Source organism: Patagioenas fasciata, chromosome 8 (genome assembly GCF_037038585.1).
Source record: "Patagioenas fasciata isolate bPatFas1 chromosome 8, bPatFas1.hap1, whole genome shotgun sequence".
Classification (NCBI taxonomy): domain Eukaryota; kingdom Metazoa; phylum Chordata; class Aves; order Columbiformes; family Columbidae; genus Patagioenas; species Patagioenas fasciata.
The window spans coordinates 18439832-18455805 of NC_092527.1; the positions used below are offsets into that span (position 1 = coordinate 18439832).

At 37.6% G+C, this 15974-nt stretch overlaps 1 protein-coding gene across 33 annotated transcripts in view; it reads left to right on the forward strand.

Moving 5' to 3' along the window:
- KCNMA1 (potassium calcium-activated channel subfamily M alpha 1) overlaps positions 1 to 15974 on the forward strand; it is a 476353-nt gene that overhangs the window by 260118 nt on the left and 200261 nt on the right. For all 33 annotated transcript variants that reach the window (XM_071811786.1, XM_071811785.1, XM_071811784.1 and 30 more), the window contains 2 exons: positions 10900 to 10993; positions 12890 to 13001. In XM_071811786.1, coding sequence (XP_071667887.1) covers positions 10900 to 10993; positions 12890 to 13001 — 206 coding nt within the window. The remainder of the gene's footprint in view (positions 1 to 10899; positions 10994 to 12889; positions 13002 to 15974) is intronic.

Sequence of the window (15974 nt, forward strand, 5' to 3'; positions counted from 1 at the left end):
CTTTATTTCTAGTAAAGTGGAATAATTACACAAATATAGACCTCCCTGTGATAATTTACGAAGATAGTGGATGTGTAATAGTTTGGATTGAGAGTACTTGAGTTACATTAACCATAGCAACCTAAATATACCTTAGGTATTAAATTACTAAGGTGTTTAAAAGGACCCTTATGCTGGTGGGATAGATGAGGTTAAAAGGTCTTCAGGAGGAATGAGAGAGAGAATCTGAAATAATGAAAATTTGTTTGGGACTAATATATTTTCTAGTTTTATGCAGATTTTTTGAAAGAATGTGCATGGTTCATGTTTACAGTCATGCTTTTGTTTGAAATACAAAACAATATATCCTGCCTGGTGTAAATGTGTATTAGGACTGCTTTCAAATTAGCATTAACATAATATGAATAGCTTTTTATGGATAATGATAGATTTGGATGTACACACTAAAAAGCATGACCAAAAAAGCTGATTCAGTAATGTAAGATCAAGTTTCTTCCACTTTGCAATATTTCTGGCTGTCATTGCTTGCTTATATTACTGACTGACGCTAAGTCAAGTAGTATGCCTTAGGTTCAAGTTTATTACTGCTCAATAAAAACTAGATAGTAGCCAGACATTTTTCTTAAACTATCACAGGAAGGAGGGAATTCCAGAAAAGAGGGTCAGATGAAGGAACTGGAAGTATTTTAACACTCCAGTTCATCTAGTACTCGTCATTTTCAGTTAAGATAGTTGAATTTAGACTAAATTTCATAGAACAAGATTAGTTTTTTGATTACAGTATGTAAGCAAGCAAGAAACATATAGAAAGAATACTCCAAGTCATCTGGAGGAATCTGTTACACATATAAAGTATAAAATTGGAGCTCAATTTTATGATGACATACAAACTAAAAATTATTTATAATCTTAGTTTGGAGTCAGGATAGGTAGAGGACATCCTTACTTTAGAATATGGTACTATTTTTTTTCAAAGAGTGCCATCAGGTGAAGGAGACTTTCAAAAGTTGGACAGCACTATCAACAGAATACAAGGGTAATAAAAGGCGCGGAGATGGAAGAATAGTTGGAGTTGGAATCTGATGGTGGTCTGTTGAAAACACTGAGTTTGAGGAAAGTGGATAGCAAATGCATAAAGCACCTTTAGGTAATTTTAAAAGACAGCATCTGCAAAATAGATCACATAAAATGGACCAAGAAGGAATGTCGGGAAGTCACTCTTCCTTCTGCTGCAAGGTAAGAGTGACTATACATACATTCACTCAGAGACTTATCTAAGAGGTCAAAGGTTCGGAGGCCCTCTCCTGCAGCAAGAGGAAATTTTAAAAATATCACATGTGTAGATCATTGTATTGAGATATATGAATGCAAGGACTGTAAGTGGTCCATCTATCTCAGGCTGAAAATATTTGCCACTTTTTAGAAATCTGAGATTTGCTATTCTCCCTAAAGAACCTGTTCCAGTGTTTAACTCTGTTTTAATTGAAAAAGTTTTGTGCTTCTGATATATTTCTGATTAACTTGATCCATTTGTTCAGTTCAATGTGAACATGGAAAAGGGATAGTATTCTTTTTGTAGCATAGTTTGACATGTTTGAATTTTCACATCACATATTATTTTCCGTCCTCTGGAGTAAACAGCTACAACAACTTATTACTCCTTGATACACTTCAAAAAAGAATATTAAAGAACAATTACATTAAATAATAACAGATGAGAAGTAATAGAAAAGGGTTTTATTATAAAGTAGAAATGTGCAAGATTATCATCTCTAGTAAATAGTTTATGCAGTTTAAGATAATCTTTCTATAATGCAGTCAGCATACTAGATATAACTGAAGTGGGTGATTAAATGTCAAAAAAGGTAATAATACGTTAATTGAAACAGTATAGTGGTGTTTTTCTCTTTAATGTGTTAGTAGTCTCACATAAAAACCTTTGATTAAAAAAGTGATCCCTGGCATTGTTGCACTATCATTCTCTTGGAATTGGTTTGTCATCAGGGAGATTGTTTTGTCAATATAATGTAATGTAATATTATTTGTTTTCAGCTTATGGTAAGCAATTAACGAATCTAATGCAACATAAAATAATATATTCTTCCTACTTACCTATGTGGCTCTCAGCAAACTTTTCAAATGCAGTTATCTTAGGTAGGATTAAGATCTTAATGGTGTCTTTTGCAAGAAAGTGCCTGCTCTGTCTTCTGTATACTACTGAAAGAACTTCGAAGAGTTATGGAGATTGTCTCTGAGCCATTTAATGATGCCTGTGTTAGTACTCAGTTCCTGGTTGTTTATCTGTTCTGCCAGAATCTTCCTTTAGCTTTTGTTTGTGGAAGTCAGTAGTTAAAGAAGACATATGCTGCAGGCAGTATTGAATGTACATACACCCTGATGAAATTAAGGAATATATTCTTTTCAGAGTGAGCAATTTTAATGTGTGTATTTTCTGTATTTCCCAGCAATTCACTGTAGAAATGTAAATGAAATTTTCTTGTTATCACACTTGTATACAATTTTGTATTTGGGCTGAGGAAGAAAAGAATTTGAATTTGTGATAGGCTGGCTTATGCTTTATGGGGGCAGTCTATGAAGAACGATGATGTACTTAAAATTCATGGAAAACTGGCAATATTATACTGAATTTTACCAAGTCGTGCTTGTTAATTTTGGTAAAATGAGTACTAGCAATGTTACTTGACTCTCCCACTTGGTATGTTGTCAGTTGCAAATAGCTCTGTAAAAGTTGGTAGAGTTATGCCAGGCAAAATCTTCTGCATCTGATATGGGCATCGGGAAAATATAACTTTGTTCTGCAGTTGTATCAGCTTAATGTGGCTCTTGGTTCCATACATGGATGTAACAGAAATTAAAATTAAAAGCCTCTCTTTCCCACTGGAAGTCCTTCTCTATCTCAGTTTCTGAAATGAATTAATTTTGCATTAAAACTGTAAAGTCACAGCATTTAAATAGATCTTTAAATTTAAAACAAGCTAACATTCAAAAGGGAAGAAACAACCAACCAAAAAACCACTTCTATGACCCATTCTTTATCACATAATTCAGAAAAGTGAAAGAATCATAAGAAAAAACACTGTGTCTCTGGCTCCGATTCTTAGAAAAACCTTTACTAGATGATGCCGTTGTACCAATTTATTACTCATTGATCTGGTTTTGTTGGTGCTTATTTCTTCTGACAGTGGATTTTTTTTGAAGGAGGGTGAGGCAAACTGTTAATTTTACTCCAAATTACTCTAAAGCTTGTCAAGGTTCTACAGTGTTCTTAGGAGATAATATACAAGTACTTAGTGTTGGAAAACATCTGCAGAACAGATGAGTCATGATGTATTTTTAATTAGGTTAGAAATAGAAGGGGCAATATTCTAATCCCAGCTTGTGATCTGTCAGACTTTAAAGAATAACAGATGTTGATAGAAATAAAGGGAAATAAGGATGGGCACTTGTATTGTTTCTCCCCCCTCTTTTTTTTTTCTTTTTTTTTCTTTTCCTGAAAAGCAGTTCCCTTGAGGTGTTTGATATTTATAAGGTATAGGTTAAGCAATAATCTCTGAAATCTTGGAAGGTAGCTTTATTTCTCATTATTTGGCAGTTCATCTTTTATTTTGATCAGATTTATATTTTGCTTATTTATTTCAAAATTGAACAAAGAGGATACTGATTGTTTGGCTGAGTGTGTATGAGCCTAAGGTCAGCAATGCATTTTTGAAAGGCATGTGAAAGAGAAAGGTGCATATCAAAGTGAAGAAGGGAGACCAGTCCACATGTAGACAAGGCAGGAAGGGAGATGGAAACAAAGACAGTAAGATAGAGTAATGCAAACTAAATTCATCACATGCTGAAGTTGAGAAGTTTTTTGTGGCTGTAAAGACAAATATGGTTGAGTTTATTAAGCAAAGGAGAGTCGGAATAGAGAATAATAGAGAATAATAAACCCCCACACATTAGGAGAGTGACATGATGCATGCCAAAAATACAAGAGTCCTCTTCCTTACACAGAAAGAAGCAAGAACTGTAAATTGCATATTGGATAGTTATTTGAAGGGCTGAACTGGGTGTGCACAACCTTTCTCATTATAGGGGGGAACATTTTATGTAAAATTATCCAGCATAAGAAGAACATGGACCTGTTTGAGCAAGTCCAGAGGAGGGCCATGAAGATGAGGGCTTGAGCACCTCTCCTGTGAGGACAGGCTCAGAGAGTTAGGGTTTTCAGTCTGGAGAAGAGAAGGCTCCAAGGAGCCCATATAGCAACCTTCCAGTACGTAAAGGGGACCTGAAAGAAAGTTGGAGCGGGACTTGTTACAAGGGCATGTAGTGATAGAACAAGGGATAGTGGCTTTAAACTTAAACAGGGCAGATTTAGATTAGATATAAGGAAGAAATTCTTTACCATGAGGGTGGTGAGGCACTGGAATAGGCTGCTCAGAGAAGCTGTGGATGCCCCATCCCTGGAAGTGTTCAAGGCCACACTGGATGGGGCTTTGAGCAACCTCATGTAGTGTAAGGTGTCCCTGCCCATAGCAGGGGTGTTGGAATTTGATGGTCTTTGAAGATTCCTTCCAACACAAACCATTTTATGGTTTTTATGATGAATTATTTTGAACTGAGGTTATGAGGATTTTGTTAATTTGTTCAGCTATGGTAAAAGTGTCATGTAAAGTGTTGGCTTTGGTATCAATTGCAAAAATGTTTAAGTATGCTGGGGACACCTTTTTAAAATTTTGCCCCATGTAGAGTAATTTTGTTCCTTCTTATGTAGTCACTCTTGCTCACTGAACTAGTTTATGCCCATGATACCTGTATAAGAAAGCTTTGTAAGGGCTAGTATTGCTATAAAAATGCTGTAATATTAGAAAAAGTATCACAGTATCACAGTATGTTTGGGATTAGAAGGGTCCTCAAAAGATCATCTAGTCCAATCCCCCTGCTGGAGCAGGAACACCTAGGTGAGGTTGCACAGGAATGTGTCCAGGCGGGCTTTGAATGTCTCCAGGGAAAGAGACTCCACAACCTCCCTGGGCAGCCTGTTCCAGTGCTCTGTCACCCTCACTGAGAAGAAGTTCTTTCTCAAATTAAGTGGAACCTCTTGTGTTCCAGCTTGATCCCATTGCCCCTTGTCCTATCATTGTTTGCCACTGAGAAGAGCCTGACTCCATCCTCATGGCACTCACCCTTTATATATTTATAAACATTAATAAGGTTGCCCCTCAGTCTCGCTCTTCTCCAAACTAAAGAGCCCCAGCTCCCTCAGCCTTTCTTCATAAGGGAGGTGCTGCACTCCCTTAATCATCTTTGTTGCCCTACGCTGGACTCTCTCCAGCAGCTCCCTGTCCTTCTTGAACTGAGGGGCCCAGAACTGGACACAATATTCCAGATGGGGTCTCACCAGGGCGGAGTAGAGGGGAAGGAGGACCTCTCTCGATCTACTGACCACCCCCCTTGTAATACACCCAAGGATGCCATTGGCCTTCCTGGCCACAAGGGAACAGTGGTGGTTCATGGTCATCCTGTTGTCCACCAGGACCCCCAGGTCCCTTTCCCCTACACTGCTCTCTAATAGGTCATTCCCCAACCTATACTGAAACCTGGGGTTGTTCCTGCCCAGATGCAGGACTCTACACTTTCCCTTGTTAAATTCCATCAGGTTATCCCCCGCCCAACTCTCCAGCCTGTCCAGGTCCCGCTGGATGGCAGCACAGCCTTCTGGCGTGTCAACCACTCCTCCCAGCTTAGTGTCATCAGCAAACTTGCTGATAGCACACTCAATTCCCTCATCTAAATCGTTAATGAATATATTGAATAATATTGGCCCCAGTACTGACCCTTGAGGCACTCCACTAGATACTGGCCTCCAACTGGACTCCGCACCATTGACCACCACTCTCTGGCTTCTCTCTTTAAGCCAGTTTGCAACCAACCTCACTACTCTATTGTCTAGACCACACCTCCTCAATTTAGCTGTGAGGATGCTGTGAGGGACTGTGTCAAAGGCTTTACTGAAGTCAAGGTAGACCACATCCACCGCTCTGCCATCATCCATCCACCTTGTTGCATTCTCATAAAAGGCTATGAGGTTGGTCAAGCATGACTTACCCTTGGTAAAGCCATGCTGACTGCCCCTAATGACCCTCTTATCCCTGATACGCCTTGAGATGACACCAAGGATAAGCTGTTCCATTACTTTCCCAGGGACAGAGGTGAGGCTGACCGGTCTATAATTACCCGGGTCCTCCTTCTTGCCCTTTTTAAAGACTGGAGTGACATTTGCTTTCCTCCAATCCTCGGGCACCTCTCCCGTTTCCCAAGACTTGGTAAAAATGATGGAGAGCAGTCCAGCAATGACTTCAGCCAGCTCCCTCAGCACCCGCGGATGCATCCCATCTGGACCCATGGATTTATGGACGTCCAGACTATTTAATTGTTCCCTAACCCAGTCCTCATCGACTAAAGCAAACTCCTACATTGACCTGGCTTCATCCGGGGTCTCAGGGGTACAGGGTTCCCCAGGACAGCCTCCAACAGAGTAGACAGAGACAAAGAAGGCATTCAGCAATTCTGCCTTCTCTGTGTCTTCTGCCACCAGGGCACCCACCTCATTCATCAGTGGGCCTACATTGCCTCTGGTATTAGTTTTATCTGCTATGTATTTGAAAAAGTTCTTCTTGCTGTCCTTGACCCCTCTCGCCAGCTGTAATTCTAAGGAGGCCTTGGCTATCCAACTGCCTTCCTACATCCTCTAACAGCAGCCTTATATTCCTCCCAAGTGGCCAGCCCCTGCTTCCATGACCTGTAAACTCACCTCTTCTGCTTGAGCATACCCAACAGATCCCTATTCAACCACTCAGGCCTTCTGGCTCCCTTCCTCGACTTCCTACGTGTGGGGATGCTCTGATCCTGAGCATGGAAGAAGCAATCTCTGAATGTGATCCAGCTCTCTTGGGCCCCTTTTCCTTCAAGCAGTCTTGCCCATGGGATTTCCCCCAGCAATTGCTTGAAAAGGCCGAACTTAGCCCTGCCAAAGTCCAGGGTTGCAATTCTGCTTGCTATTCTGTTCCTGCCACACGAGATGCTGAACTCCACCATCTCGTGGTCACTGCAGCCCAGGCAGCCCTCAACCTTTACTGCTTCGACCAGACCCTCCTTGTTAGTGAGGATGAGATCTAACAGTGCACCACTCCTAGTCGGCTCCTCCACCATCTGCATGAGGAAGTTATCATCAATGCACTGGAGGAACCTCCTGGACTGTGGCTGGCTGGCTGAATGGTCCTTCCAGCAAACATCAGGGAAGTTAAAATCACCCACAACAACCAGGGCCTGTGACTGTGAGGCCACTCTCAGCTGCGCATAGAAGGCCTCATCAACTTCTTCAGCCTGATCTGGTGGCCTGTAATAGACACCTACAACCGTATCACCCCTGCCAGCCTGTCCCTTGATCCTGACCCATACACTCTCAACTCGTTCCTCATCCGCTCCTGGGCAGAATTTAGTACATTGCAGTTGCTCTCTCACATAGAGAGCAACTCCACCACCACGCCTGGCTGGTGGAGTAACGTGAAACTGAAAAGAATAACAGTGTTTAAAGAGCAGGAGAGGAAGAGAATCAACAGATTGTAGTCAGTGCCTGAAAAATCAAATAAAGTTCAGTCTTCACTGTGGATTAGGCAAACCAAGCCCACTGTTGATCTCTAGATGCAATTTTTCTATTAAATTGTAGCATAGTGTACACGGTTACAGCAAATGATAACTTGATATAGATGTTGACCTGAAGAAAACTGTCAGTCTCTCAAATCTAGCATTTAGTTTATTACATAAAAAGATGGCAGAGCAAAGGGGAGTTATAGTCCTTGATAGATTATCAGCAGGATATCCACCGGTTAAGGAAAATAAAATTGATTTTATGAGTTTTTCTTTTTGAGACACAAGAAGCCATGGCTACAGCAGATTTATTTCAAATTTAATGTAGCAAATTAAAGATGCTCTTTTGAAGTGCACATGAATATTGCATTTAGAGTTACATCATCACTGTAATTTTTATCCAGTTGCATTAGATCTTTTCTGTCATTGTTAGTATAATATTATTCCATTGATTTTAGTGTTGTGTCTCCTGGATTTTAGTAGTATAAATTCACTTGGAAGACTAATAAAAGCATTTCTAACAGTCTGTTGCCTCCTTTAACGGTGAAACATTTGCTAACTCATGGGCTAAGCCATCTGATTTTAGTTTAAAAGAGAGAATATATTATTAGTCCTGGAGAACCCAGAACACTCTTATCTGGAACTGTAAGAACTATAGCACATCTGGGTTTGGGAAACTTGATGTAAATATGAGTTTCAATTTGGCTACCTTTCTGCAGCAGGCTGAACGTTGCTGTGAAATAGGTGAGTGGCCATATTTTTCTGTCAGCTCAAATGTGAGCTACTGATTAAAACAAAAAGTCCAGACTGAAGAAAAGCACCAAAATATAATTTGGTAAATTTAAAATTTTGTATGATCCACCGTGTGAGTAAAAACAAGCATTTCTTTAGCCTTAGTGACATGCCTTTCTGACAAAATAATTATTTTAAATAAAAAGGAAAGGACATTGTGTTTTCCTTTGAAATGGCTAACTTAGAATTTGAAAGACAGATGATCTCTGAAATGAAGGATACTTTAAGGGATATGACTAGCAGAAAAAGTAGCTCTGGTGTTAGGTAAACAGGAGTCCTAAATCACAGTTTTGGTTCACTGTGATAAGTGTTTTGCAAAAAACATGAGGATATATTATGCATTAACTAATTTGCCAGATCTTGTAGGGTTTTTTGAAGGACAATGGTATAAAAGTACAGCCATTAATTGCAACTTTAACTGACCTTATCTAACAATCATGACAAGTACCAAATAACTGTGGAAAGGAAGGTAATGAAGCTCTCTATCCTAGTTATAAATCTGTGCAATTCCATTAGCTTCAGTGAATTTCTGCAGCTTTTACAGGACCCTAACCTGGAATTAAGGGTGCAAGCCTCTGTGTTTGTGCCAGGCTGGTCATTCTGCTTCTGCTGTACTTCCAGTGATTTCTGTTGATGGGGTGCATAGTGACTCAGTGCGTAGCCTACCTTATTTGGAGAAAATCCTTTGCTCTCAGTAATGCCATACAGAAAATTATTCTGTTGGGTTCTCAGATCGCGTCCACTCTTTGTGTAGCTAAAGCTGTATTTGTAAAGTATGAGGTGCTGTTTTCTGTCCTATATGTTAACATTTGGCTTCTCTTCCCTTCTGCTTGTTTTTGTAAATCAATTTTATTTGAATTATAACAGAAATGTTTCATAGCTTCAATGTCTTTGTGAATAGCATTTTTAAAAAACATTTTAATATAATTTCCTATAGCACTGAACTTTCTTAAAATACAAAGCTATTGCACATCAAGGAGAATTTTGCTGTATACATTCATGCGTCTAAAGATAGGAGAGGGCATGCTGTACTTAACTTGTTTGACCTGTAATGTATACAAGGAATGGAAAATTTGGCTGCATGTGTAATGACCTAGTGGACCAAGTAATTTCCTTTATGCCTTAAATTAGGTAACTGACATTGATAATGCATAGAATCTTGCTTGTTGGGCAGTCTAGCATTATATGTGCAGAGCTACCGCTATACTAACTGGTATTACATTCACATTCAGTGATTTATTTGACCCAGGAAGAATTTCTTCTTTCCTGAAAGGATGTTTTCTAGGGTCCCAAATGATCAAATGATATGTGTTCTAGTTTTTCACTTTATTACAGTTGTGATAAATACATGATCATTTGCAATATATGTGTGTATATATGGTGGGACATTATGTGTATATAGTATATACATCAGCATATATTGGGACATGACTTTTACTTTGGTCTGAGACTTCAACATTGTTCTGGGGCTTCACCAACCTATTTTAGAAACCTCCCAAATAAATCACTAGTCATACTTGTGGGAGTTATCTCCTTCCTTAGAAAAAAGTGTATCTATAAAGTACCAGTTTGTATAGAGTATGCTTTGGACCTGTCCCACTGTTAAATAAAGCATAATACAAAAGCTAGAAATTGCAATGGCTGCCTGACACACACAGGTATTTTAATTAACCTGCATGCAGAAATTAACCCTTAGAGTACTGCTTCAAATTCCTCAATGTATTTTTTAATTTTACTAGTGGACTATACTGCTTTTATACTCAACTCATAGTACTGTACATAACGCACATTAAATAACCATACACAAAAAAGAAGTAAGAAAAAGGGAAAAAACCCCGACCAATCAATCAAAAAAAACCCCCAAACCAACCATCAAACAAACAAAACTGAAACAACAAAACAAAGAAAACCAAACAACTTCTTATAAACAAGGGATACTACAAGACTAAGTGCCTCAGGTTGCTAATGGGTAATGTATTCCTAAGCAACTACTTTTTGGTGGTTTTTTTTAAGGTTTTATATTATCACGTATTATAAACTTGTAAAATTTCACCATAGCTGTGTGCTTGTTGGTTTTGTTCCTAAAGTATCATAGGTATGTATCCTATAGAAAGAAGTCAGTTCTTTAAGGGTTAATGTGTGGTTTAAGGAATCCTGAGGTATTCTCCTGCTTGTCATTTCTTAAAGGTATCTGCATGTTAATTCTCAGATCTTACCTGAACAGGTGAATATAAATACTATATGAATGACTAACTGAATGAATGAAAGAATTCATTTGAAATGCTTGCTTGTATCTTGTAAATGACTGGACAACAGAAATGTGATTTCTGAATTAAGGTCTTTAATGAAATGCATTAAAAAATCACTGGAGTAGAAGTTGAGAAGTTGACAATTTACTCTGATTTTTTTTTTCTTTTTCTTTTTTTTTTTTTTTCTTCTTTCAAATAGCCCAATAGAATCCTGCCAGAATTTCTACAAAGATTTCACATTACAGATCGACATGGCTTTCAATGTGTTCTTCCTACTCTACTTCGGCTTGCGTGTAAGTAGTGTGTCTTTGACAGAATAAGTCAGGGAGGGAAAAGAGCTATTAGATAGGGATAGCGCTGTATCTTTGGATACAGCCTGATTTTACAATGGCTGGACAAAATTTAGCTAACATTTCGGTGATAATAGTAAGCATCTAAGATCACTAAGGAGACAGGTAGTTCATAAGCTAAGCTGTCTGTTCCAAAATGTTCTTATGTGGTAGAAAGTGGAAACTATTACAGCTCAGTGCTGGTCAGTCACGTGGAATCTGGTTGTCAATAGAGTGATAACTAACTCAGCAAGACTAGTGAATACTTGATCTATTCCTTTGCTGCTAGATGTGTCTTTGACAGTTGAAGGTTGACATAACAGCTGGTAGAGCTGCTGCATTGAGTTCTGTGCACATCCACTTTTCCCGACTGGGAAAGTCCTCCCTTTTCGAAGGAAGAGAGAGTACTGTAGAGTCTACTTTGATCCTGTTGACTGAACACACTTTAGCAGTTGCAATATGCGACACATTGCTAAAACACCTTTTTTCAATTTTATTTTCAACCAGAAGAAATATTTGTGTTTTCCAAAACTGCTTTGTGATGCAAAGTGAAGTACAGTGAGTGGGAATAAAAAGGATTCAATTCAGATTGGTGCTCCTTATCTAAGTTAAAAGACTACTATAGGTGCAACTTCAATTCTCAAAGAAGTCCTGCTGAACTAAACAGGAGTTCCTGGGGAAAAGGTGATACTTGGTTGTGTAGATGCAAGAGCTGGATTGATAATGAATTTGCTAGTTATATCTTTGTTTGTTTGTATGTTTTCTGATAAATATCTCCTGTGAGGACTCATTGGCAAACTAAATATTTGAAGAAATATTTTAGAATCTCATCCTTCCCCATCTGTTCTCCCCAAAATGATATTGCAACTCAAAATCATAAAAATCTTACTATATCTTCAGTTCTGGAAGATATTTGTGCGCAAACACATATATATCCTTTTGAAAATCTTTGTTGATTAGCATCCAACTATGTGAAAACTCAGAAGTGAAGTCTGTAAACTGCTGATGAAGACTAAGCCCAAATTGCATGAGTTAGCACATAATCAAGCAATAGGGTCTGGCAGAGATATGGCAAGTATGGCAGTAATCCTTCTTTGAAAGTGACAGAATTATGCTAGTGCTTCTAGAAGATCATGATATCTCTTCAAGCATGGTAGGATTGCTTCTGTAATGAAATTGGCTTTTATTAACTGCTAATTACCTGAATGAATGGCTGTTCAAAACTTCCATGGAAAAGTGTGAGTGACCTTTACAGTCAACAGACTTTGTTTTCACTGTTGAATAACACACTTTAACCTTTTTGAAAGCCTACAGGTTGTGCCCTATGGAAAGATGAAATGCTGATTAGAACATGCAGTCCTGAATGATACCTATTAGGAGTCATCCTGGTGATTACCTCTGACAGGATGTTAAAGTGACCCTTTGTAAACTATCATATATTTAGAAACCTGTGAACAGCAGACATATGATGATATTACTGCCAACATGTTTGGTGTGCTAGAGTAAAGGTGATACACTTTGAAATATTTTATACTCGCCTACATATTCCTAATATTACTGATACATTGTTAATAAATATGAAGAAAATGTTTTTTAGCACAGATACTACAATTAGTCATATAAATGATGTGTCTCTTTGGTTAGACCTTTCATTTTAATCTCAATATGGTTATCAAGCAATGCACAATACAGACTTCTATCCAGTGAGACATGTTGCTTTGTTTGAACTGACCTAAACCATGAGTTACTTCTCCAAAAACATTGGAGTTTAATAGTTTAGAATGGAAAATATTGCACATACTTGAAACCACCATGAGCATAATCTGGTTCTTTCACCCCTCTCCCTCTTTTTTTTTTCAGTTCATAGCAGCCAATGACAAGCTATGGTTTTGGCTAGAAGTTAATTCAGTAGTAGATTTCTTCACAGTCCCTCCAGTGTTTGTGTCAGTATATTTAAACAGAAGTTGGCTTGGTAAGTAAAACAGTTTTTCCTTTAAATAGCTGTTATAAAAATACTTAAACTTTTCACATTTTGATGAAGAATTTCTTCATCTTATGGTATTGTGTAAGCGAAAGGATATTACCCAAATTGTTTTAGCATTGAATTTGCTATTTCAGTGGACAGGTAGGTTATGTCACAAAAAGCACTTACTAAGTCAATTTTTTTTCTTGATTCATTAATATAATCTCCCATTCTCAGTGGTGGTGAACTCCAACTTGGAAGTACTGTGTAATGTGAGGCCATTTTTATAAAACTATGGATCTGATGTAATCATATCAGCTTACAACCTGAACACATGATCCAGACCATTCGTTCAGTGGACTGGACTGCTATGAATCATTGTCAACAATGAAGTAAACAAATTTTCTTCACATTTTGAGCCAGTATAGCTAGATTTTAAATCCATTGAAACCACAGATTTGGAAGATTTGTTTAGACACTTTCTGGGCTTAACATTTGTGTAGGACTGCTAGGAATGCATTAGAAAAGAATATGCCACATACAAAAGGAAATACAAAATGAAGCAGAGCAGACAAAATAAGTTAAGTAAAATTAAAGTCAAAATTTACCAGCTCTTATTCAAGGAAAGCTTCCTAAAAATGGCATACTTTGTGAATACCATGCCTTTAGACAACATGTGAAACATGTGAATTAATGGGATGCAATTACACTCTTCAGTGTGATGTATCAGAGTTTCCCAGAACTTTGAAATCGTTGGAGATGATTAAAGAGCAAAAACTAGAATTACAGCATCCATAGAAAATGAATATGAAATAAGAAAATAGCAAAACTACAAAATTTGGGAAGTAAGGCAAAGAGATAATTGAGATGAGTATCCTGTTTGAAAGTGACTGCATAATTGACTGACTCATGGTGACATAGCAATCTAATCAACAGTACCAACAGGAATAATGCCCATGGAGCAGTTTCTGCTGGATAGTTTTTGCAAGATTTATGTCATTTGGTAGACAGAGTTAAGCATTGCACTTATATTTATCCATAGGTTTGAAAGGATTTCCATCTCTTTTAATTACACCGATGTAACTTTTTATTGGTTTCTTGTTTATAGTCCCACCTTACCTGTTTTCTCAAGGAATCCTTCTGAGACATTTTATCACTTGCTGAGGAACAGATTTTTTTTTTTTTTTAGTGATCTTAGGAGTGACATATTTACAATGTTTGAGCTTTACACCTGCTTTCATGGTGTTTATTTCAAAGGGATTTTCACTTTAGCATATATCATCCTTAGTGAAATAATTCACTAACTCATAAAAATGAGTTACTGGTGTCCCTGACACAGCTGCAATTTAGATCAGCAAATTATTTTGAGATGCTGTGATGAAAAAGTTTTTAAGCAAATATACTGAAGTGTATTAATAAAGATTTTCTATTCATTTACACCTTTTAAAAAGATGCCAAAATTTCCTCTGCCCGTAAAAAACTTTGAGCATACCAGTAGGTAACTCCGTGGAAGGACTGGAAATATGAGTGGAGAGGGAAGGATGACTGCAACAAATTATTTACAATTTCGGGTTAGATGCCTCCTCTTCCTTTTATATAATTTTTCTAATTGAGAGAGAGATCCTTGTGCAGAGGGTGATTCAGAACATGTAAGTTCTGGTTTCTGCACCAAGTGTCCCTGTGGAAATATGAATTGCAGGTAGGTGCCTTCTAGCATGGCAAGTAAATAGGGAGTGCTTAATGTTAGGCAACGCAAACATCATTTAACAGGTTTGGACTTCAGTGTATCCCAAGAATTCTTTGCATATTTTAAGAATTTGTTACTGATTAAGCAGAAGTCCTTTATAAGCCTTGAATTTCAAGATCATTTAGGAGTCAAAATACAGTACATTGTCTGGAATGTATTGTGCATCAGGGTCTTTCCAGTTTATTTCACTATTGATTCACATCAATCAGCTGTGATGAGTTAATCTAAGCACTAGACAGAATGAAAATCACCAGAATTTGGCTACCTGAATTCACGATTTCGCAAGAACTCTCCTGATTTAACTAACTGACGCTAAAGAAAGTACAAACATACAGTTTAAAGAGTCTTTAAAAAACACAAACCATACTAAATAAAAAATAAACTTTACCTTTGGAACAATAAATGCTCATAGAAAGATGTGAAGTTTAGCAGAGGATGTGGCCTGAATGTATAAGCTTTTAATGTACTCTACTGGAAAGGCAGTGGTTTTTTTCTTGATGCTAGTTTAGAAATGCCACCATTCAGCTACTGTATAACTCTTGGTATGTGAAGCCTTCCACTTCCCTTGCTACTCTTCTGTGTTCAGTTGCTCATAAAATGTATTTTTGTATCTCAAAATTCTGTATATGAATTAAATTTTCAAGCAGCATTCATAAAGGATATTGTTTAAAATCTAATCTTCTACCTAGATTCCAGTATGCAAACAAAATTCAGTATACAAGGTGGATCAGCATATGCTATTATGATATTCTATCAAAATTTTTCTAGGCGTGGTAGGGTGCTCACTGTCTGATATACACCTGATGTCACGACATCACTTTCAACCTGCAAAATATCAAATTTTTAGGTTTGATAAATTGTATGGAAGAGAATTTCCAGGGTATCGGTTTTGCTAGCATAGGATAGCATGAGAAAAGGAAGTACATGAGGAGAATATAGCTGGCACATGGAATGATCTACATATTATTGAAAGACTGGGGGAAAGTAGAGAAAGGGAAGAAAATTTTAATGAATCTGTAATTCAGTGATATAGATTGTTTTGACGGTATAAAAATTTGTTTTACTTTGACTTAAAACTGTACAGATAAAAACATCAGCATGTTTTCTGACGTTCATTTGCATCTAGATCCTCTTGACATTTTTCCAGCGCTGTTTTGCAAATAGCAGCAATTGTGTCGATACTTAAACATAAACTTAAACTATGCTTTATAAATCATAAATATTTCTTGCACAAC